This window comes from Emydura macquarii, unplaced genomic scaffold, assembly GCF_026122565.2.
Source record: "Emydura macquarii macquarii isolate MOO-44397 ecotype Brisbane River unplaced genomic scaffold, CSIRO-AGI_Emac_v2 contig_542, whole genome shotgun sequence".
Taxonomy (NCBI): domain Eukaryota; kingdom Metazoa; phylum Chordata; order Testudines; family Chelidae; genus Emydura; species Emydura macquarii.
The window spans coordinates 118-8,378 of NW_027130679.1; the positions used below are offsets into that span (position 1 = coordinate 118).

At 44.2% G+C, this 8,261-nt stretch overlaps 1 protein-coding gene across 1 annotated transcript; it reads left to right on the forward strand.

The window, feature by feature from the left end:
- The first annotated feature begins 5,851 nt into the window (after positions 1-5,851).
- Positions 5,852-7,832, forward strand: LOC137147331 (protein CLN8-like). The gene is made up of 2 exons (XM_067539348.1): positions 5,852-6,394; positions 7,475-7,832. The coding sequence occupies exons 1-2, from the start codon at positions 5,852-5,854 to the stop codon at positions 7,796-7,798; spliced, it is 867 nt and encodes a 288-aa protein (XP_067395449.1). The 3' UTR covers positions 7,799-7,832.
- The last annotated feature ends 429 nt before the right edge of the window (positions 7,833-8,261 follow it).

Consider the following 8,261-nt stretch of genomic DNA (forward strand, 5'->3'; position numbering starts at 1 on the left):
GCCCTCCCAACAGCCCCCCCGCAGCATCTACTCCCCGCGCTCCCCCCGACTCCCCACCGATTTCCCGTCACCCGCCTTCGCCAGCCCCCACCCCCAGACTCACCCCCCCCCCACACACACACCCAGCTCTGCTTCGGCAGGGCACGTGGGACAGGCTCCTGCCGCCGCCCCAGGGGAACAGCAAAGCGCCGGGCGGGGAGGGAGATCCGGGACTGTGGCCGGTGAGAAACGTCCCGCACCGAGCTGCACCCAGCCCAGCAGCGCTGGTGAATAACTAGACTTGGCCCCGTCATACACCGCAGTGACTCCGGGCTGTAACTCGGTGTGTGGGCAGAGGCGAGCTGCAGCGGAGGCGGACTGGCCGGTAAGCGGCAGGCACCGGTACTGCGGCAGGGCGGTGTGAACTCAGACACTCGCTGTGCTGGATGTAACGGGCGGGCTGAGCAGAACCGGCCTCTCGTTATCTCGTCCCCTTGTTTCCCCTCCGGTGCTGATCGTTTCGCGAATATCTTCTGTGTGTTGCATTGCTCCTTCTCGTGGGGAGGAAGCGGGGATCGGACACCGCTCACTGACTGCTGGGCAGGGCTGAATGCCGAGAAAACAGCCCGCTTCCCGGAGAGAGGCTGCTGCATGAAGTCAGAGCAGCTGCGCGCAGCCTGCGAACCGCTGTGTGTAGAGCGCGGCACGGAGCTGTGCTGGGGTGGTGGGCGGGAGGAAGGGGCTTTGCTTTCTACTTCTGTGGGCAGCTGAGAGAGGACAGTTTCCGGGCCTTTTTCTTCACACCAGTGTAACTTTGCCCGCGTTAATGAGCCTGATTCTCCGCTTCCCTGTACGTTGGGCAGTTGTATAAAATCGGTGCAGAGTCAGTGTGAAATCCTGCCAAATGCGGATCCTTAACAGCCAAGATGCCGGGCAGTGAGAGAAAAGGGCTCGTGGAGTTGCTCTGGTTTAACAACAGTGCTTTGATCTTGTCTAATGCGTCAGCAATATGGACCTGTGATCATGGGTATTTTAAAACAAAAACGAAAGAAAACGTTCATCTTCTTTTAACCACGTCATGTGGAGGAAATTTTAATTAACTTTATGCCCCCAAACCTGAAAATTCTGGACTATATAGTTAATAATAATAACTGTGATGCTGTAGGAGGCAACAGGGAGGTTGGGTTTTTTTGTCCTACCCTCTTAGTTAGCTTCAGGAATAAAAAATCTTTTAGAAAGTGGTCTAATTTTGTTCAGAAGTTGACCGTGCAATTCTGTTCACAAGATTATCCTGCCAACCCTTACTCATGCAAGTAGTGCCATTTACTAGAACAAAGTTTTGTAGAATTATGCCCTGTTTTTTGTTGTCTGATATTCCCAATTGCAAACAAAACACCATTTCTGGGATTCCCTCTGAGACCTTTTCCACGTGGCTTATCCAGAACACTTTCTCCAGTTCTGGGAGAACGTTTTATCCATTTCTCTGGGATCCAAAAAGTCTGTTAGAATCTGAACTTGTCACTAAGGTTTCTTCTTCAGCGTTTCAGAGCGCTGTGTCTGAGGTGATCAGGATCAGGTGTAGTGGGGTAGGTGAGGGAGCACACCTCCAAAATACATAATTATAAATCAGATTATATACATATTGCAAATCAGACTAACACACGTACATTACATTCTATATTGTATCACACACTTAACGATTGACTTACTGACTGTGTGAACCAGGCCCTGTATACATTGTGAGCTATCCATGTGCTATAAACTGGGCTAGTAAGCAAAGCAAAGCTGCTAGCTTATCACATTTTACTATTGTTCTATTTTTTTATCTACTAGCTGTGGAGATGTTTGTAAAGATTATAATTTAGAGATGCTCCCTCATAAGGGACAGTGTTGTGAACATAGGAATTTGGAGATGTGCCCTGGAGGCTCAGGCAGGGGTGGGAACATCACATGGCTGTGAGGAGCAGTTCGTCACAGAAGCGCTCCAGTTTGTTGTATTAAAGTTCTACTTTTATTCCATTCTCATTCCTTGGTTTGCTATTTAATGAACCCCAAGAATGTTACACTAGCTACATGTTATTTACAAGGCCCATTGTTAATTTCTGCTTTGTCCACTGTCCTTTTGTCTTGTTTCCTTACTTCTATTTTTCTTTGTGGTTGCAAGGCCTACAAATGTGCATATCACTGATGCTGCATACATAATTAAAACACCTCATAACAGAGAGACCAGTAAGAAGCAGGGCTGTCTTTTATTTGAACTTTGAAAAGTTTTATTTTTCATAATATGATGTAATACAGAAAAAGAAAATATTTACAATATTACTGATTTTCTCTTTTTTTCTAGACAAAATAATCAACTCTGTGCTCACATGTGCTACATACAGATACAGGGCCCAATTCTCATTTACATTTAGGCCATATTATTCAGCTCCAGCAGTTCAAGGCTCCTTTATACTTCCAGATAGTTGCCTATAGTGGCTGGTTTAATGCAGCTTTGATCTGTACCCTGTAAACTGTGTGTGTATGTTTGATTCCTAAATGATCCTCTCAGGGTATGTCTACATTGTGTTTTAAAACCAGTAGCAGTGAGTGTCAGAGCTCAAGTCTATAGACTTGGGCTCACACTAAGGCACTAAACAGTACTGTAGATGTTGCAGCTTGGGCTCTCAAACTCACCCCCTCCCTGGATTTCAGAACCCAAGCTCCAGCTCGAGCCCCAACATCAACACAGCTGTTGACGTGGACGCGCAATGGCAGGCATGTTTGGATAGAATGTCTATCACTGTTAAAATGTACTTAAAACCACTGTTGTGTTTGGGGAGCCTTTGCATATCCACTAAATCTGCCTGTCGTTGCGCATCCACATCTGAAACAACCATCTTGTTTCTTTTAAAACATATTCGAGCCGGTTTGTGTAAAGTGTAAGCATCCAGGTCTGAAAGCCAGGCTGTTACCTCTCCCCTGTTCAAAGTTTCATTATGCTTTTTGGCCGCTTAAAAATGAGAGTTCACCCCGCCGAAGCTCCCAACTTCCCAGGGGTGTAATATATTTTTTTAAAAAGAGCCGCCTGCGTTGACATGGCTGTTACTCTTAACACCTGTTTACTAACACAAGTATGGAGGAACACATTCACGCTGACAAATTTAAACGATTTTTATTAACTGCCTGGTTTAACACATCCTTTTACAACATCCCATGAGCTGATTCATTCTTCCATTTTGCTGTTTCCCTCTCGGATCGGTGCTTCAGACATGAGCAAAAACAGCTGATACATGATAGATTTACTCCCACAGGATTACCAATATATAGGTTCTCAAAGGTCTGTAGAAAGGCATCGTCGACCTGTCGAGAGATTTTCAGAAAAGAAATAGCTGTAAGATCCCCCATCGCTTGGTTTGTACCTAACCCCATCACGCCCCCATGCTCGTTCCTTTACCTGCGCCACGTCTTCTCCATTCGCCTTGTCCGTCGGTGACTCCCGCGAGCTGCCTTCCTCCATGGGGATGGACAACATGAGGTCGTCAGACTCCCTCATGGTTGCTTGAGTTTTGGGTTCCGATGTATCCATCAACATCTGGGACAAAGGGCTGTCCTCAGAACTGTTGCTGATGCAGCATTTTCTCCACAGGCAGTTAGAGGCCCCAGGAGCCAAAACAAATTCTGAAGGCCTCACGGGGATGGTGAAGGCATCCATGTTCTCCTCTCAGTGTTTTTCCACAAGCTGTGAACCATGCAGTCTCGAAAACAAGATGCTTTAAAGGCCCTGAGGTTTGTGGGGTGGCGCTGCTGCCCGACCAACCTTCAAGCCCCAAAAATTCCACCCCATCCCGATTGATGCACCTTTACCTTTTGGGACGGCCTAAGCCCACTCTGATTGGTGGAGGGGTCACCCCATTCCTCCCCATGCCCTTTCTGGGACGATCCTGCTCTTGGCATGAAACGCATGCCGATTGGCGGAGGGGTCACCCCACCCCGCCTTGTGCCCTTTGTGGGCCAATCCCACTCTCGGGGCAGTCCCGCGGGGGCGAAACCCTCTCCTATTGGTGGGGAGCGGGTGGGAGGCATTCTCAGAGGGGTGACACCACCCACTTCCAATCAGGTGGCCATCTTGACCCAGAAGTTATAACGAGGGGCGGGACCGGATGTCAGGTGACTGGATGGGGCGGGACTTAAGTGTCAAGGGGCGTGGCTGACATTTGATTAATGGTAGGCCCCTTGTACTACTCGCTGGGGTGGGGGATGTATTGGCATATACGCTGTTGAAGGATTATTATTAAAATGTGTTTACAGTAGCTAGCAAAACATTTCAACCAGAAGGACTTCATGTGGTACGAATTATAAAAACAAAGGAAGACTTGAAGAAGATAAAAAAGAATAGCATGTATTCTACATGTGTAGAAGTAACAGGAAGGGAAGAAAAACCAGTAAGGAAAGTGACCAGGAAAAAGTATTATATTTTTATATAAAACTAGGAACAATAGATGAATGTTTTGTGACTGTAATATCCATTGACACTAATATTCCTGAAAGTATTACTCCAGGGGGAATTCTGCACCACTGTGCAAAACAGAATTAATGTTCTGCTCAGAATTTCCTTTTTCCGCCACAGAATTGGTGCTGCAGAGCTGCTGGCTGCCACGAGGGGGTTCTGAACTCAGCAGAGCCCAGCTTTCCAGTTCACAAATAGAAGACACTGCCAGGGGGAGGGGAGAGTGAGCTGGAGGGTTCCCAGCAGCCATAGTTCCTGGTACACCCTGCAGGAAGAAGGTGGCATGCAGGAAACTATGCAAGCCCAGGATCCAGCATCAGGCTGTTTCCTCCCTTTGCATCCCTGGACTCTGGGATGTGAGTGTCTGAACTGGAGGGGCCGGTAGCTGGGTTCTGGGAGGTAAAGGGTGCAAGTATCTGGGATGGGAGTGCCCCATGGCTGCACTCTGGGGGTAGGGAGTATGAATGTCTGGGGTGGTAGGCGGCCCTATAGCTGAGGGTTGAGGGGGGAGATGGTATATGTGTTTCTGGGAGGGAGGAGGCAGAGAAACAGGAACTGGGCTATCGTAGGGGCTTCCTTAAGTCTCTACTCCTGAGGAAATGTTTTGTGTGTCTGTATTACTACATATATACGCCATTTCTACACTAGTAAGCTGACAGCGGAACAGCTGTACTGATGTTGTAAGATCATTTGTGTAGCTGCTGTAATAAATACACATACGAGTGGCAATAGCCAAGATGCTCTCCTGCCGACATAGCGCTGTGCGCACTGCCATTTATGCTAGCGAAACTTATGTCGATCAGGATGTTTTGTCACACCCCTGAACGACATAAATTTTGCCAACATAAATGGTAGTGTAGATATGTTCATAGTTGATGACAGGTATTTTGAAATAAGGTACCAAAATAACGGAAGCTGGCATGATTATATAGTGTTGTTTTGAAACACCAAATATGCAGAATTTTAAAATATTGTGTGCAGAATTTTTAATTTTTTGGCGCAGAATTCCCCCAGGACTAAAGTAAGGAAACAGGGAGTCTTTCTCTGTCTCATCTTGTCTTTTATATACCCGATTGAGACCTTGATGGCTAATTATCTTCTTTGAACAGGTGTTTTTATGTCAGTTCTAAACTGTTTGGAAATATCAGTGGAAACTGTAACAAACTCTAAACTGTAGTGATATTAATGAGCTTTCATAAATGCAGGGATCATATACAGACACACACGTACAGCCATTCTCTACAAGTCTCTTTTGTCTTTTTTTTTCATTGCAGATGGGTTTCTGCTCCATATAACAGCACAGGCTCAGTAGCTTTAAAAAGACCAAAGTGTACGTGAGACGCTTCAGACTCCCTCCTAATATTTTGATTTAGAGAAGAAGAAATGAATCTTGCAAATGATGGTGCAATGTCCAGAGCCATATTTGACTGGGACTACCTTCTTTGGGAAGTTCGTTTGAAGTTAGTAGCAGCTGGATTTTTCATCTACCTGGGTGTATTTCTTCTAACTCACTGGCTGTTCTCATGGATCAGTACCAGTTATCGAACTTTTTCAGCAAAGGAGAAGGTCTTCTCAAACATAGCTATCACACGTGGCCTGTTTGGAATTCAGTGTTCAGTAGCTGGCTTCTGGGCCTTGCTTATAGATCCAGTTTTTCAAGCTGACCAAGTGTATTCACAGCAAAAGTGGAGCTGGTTTCATTGCTTAATAGCCTCTGGCTTCTTCTTATTTGAAAATATATCTGTTCATGTGTGTAATATTGTTTTCCGGACATCTGATGTGTTGACGGTAGTTCATCACTTACTCGCCTTTGGTGGGCTTCTTGGTGTGATAACTAACGTAAAGTCTGGACACTACCTATTCATAATGGGACTGCTAGTTGAGATGAGCACGGTTTCACACTGCATATACCTCATTCTTGTAAGGGTAAGAACTTGCTATATCAATTATTTGTAATATAAGTTTTAGTTATAAACCTCACATTGCCTCCTCCTCAAAAAGAAATTGCAGTGAAATATTGGCCTCCATATTTGAAGATAAATTCTTCCTAGATCCCAAAACTCTTCTTCCAAACTTGAAGTGAATTGGCCATCAGAACCCTTAATGTTAACACTCTAAAAACACTTAAATATTGTCCACGTTCTTTTTTTTTTTTTTTTTTTTACCAATTTTGTAGCAAAGAAACAAAAAGGAGAGATTTTTAAAAAGTACTTAACAGACCCACTATTTGGGAACTAGTGCAAAGAACTAAAGATTAGGTGACTAAATCCTATTTTTAAAAGATTTTTTTTTGAGACTGAAAATAGTAACATGAGAATAGCTTATCAGCTCCAACAAGCTTAACACAGACCATTACATTTCTGCTTGAGACTCATAGTGTGTGCATGTGTGCTTACACATCTGAGTGTTTATGTATATTCTACGGATGCAGAGAGAGAGAACAGCCTTGAAGAGATCTGCTTTGCTTGTAGGAGGGAAGAAATCAGCCCTACCTCCCAAACCGTAATTAATTCTAAGCGGTGTGTCTTAGTGGTTTAAGTGTCAGTTCCTAAATATATGGACTCACAGCCACAAGCCCTAACGGGATCACCTCAGCCCTTCTGCAGTGCTTTTAATAAGAATATAAACATGGTGGTCCTCTTTGTGCACATAGCTGCTAGAGCATTCAGAGAGTCATGGTCTGCCTTGGTGGGGTTGACCAAAAGTTCCCAGACGCTGCTAACTCTGCTGTGCTTTTGTGACAGGTGCTGTTTTTGATTGTCTTCCTCCATCCAACTGGTGGCTGCATCTAGGTGATGCTGTATGCATATAGTTTGCAAAGTGGCTTAGAATTCTGAGTTTTTCTTTTTGCACTCTAGAGAAAAATGATTGAGAGAATGTTTGTATGGCAGTTTATGCTAAACATAACAGGAAAGCTAAATATGTATCTTATTTATAGAAAACACTGACTGTGTTATCGTTTCAGATGTAATATCATTTCTCTTACATTGTTGTCGTCTCTTCCAGATTGGCTGGGCTAAAGCCCTTTTTTGGAAGGCAAACAAATGGATAGGTGTTCATCTGCGTCACTGCCGCATAGTCCTTACTTATCACATGTGGTGGGTGTATATTTCCAATTGGAATGATCTGGTGGAAAATATGGGACTTCTACACTTTATTATCTTTTTCATTGGATTAAGTACGCTTACATTAATACTTAATCCATACTGGACATATACATCGACTCGGCGACTCTTCGATCCGGTTGACAGGAAGTTTCCAAATACAGCAGTGAAAAATGGATCCCCTGGAAAATTAGATAGTGAAACATTCCCAAAGAAGAGGATATAGTGCTACAACAGCTATTAGGGTAACAATAATGTATGGCCAGAAGAACATGGTTTCAGATCTACTACTAACTTCATGAAAATAGCATTGCTTAAAAAATGTCTATGCATATATTGACCATTTTGTAGATTGCTATCTATATCCTATATCATTCATCAAAAGCATTTTAAAACTGAGGCTATCTGTATTTAAAATACATACATATACAGAATCTTTGATTTAGTGAGGATCTTCAGTAACTTCAGTCCGGGATCATAATATAATAAAATTTAACTTCTGGGGGAAGTGGCAAATAAGTGATAGAGAGCTAATGGAGGTGTCATTTGATTCATAAAAATCTAGAGAATCATAATTTCAATGGTGTTACCATCTTCAGGGTGGCAGGGGGGATCTCCCTTGTGCATCCCCCTGCTCCCAGGTCCAGGTCCTCCAATTAGTGGAAGTTTTGATAATACAACTTTGTCCA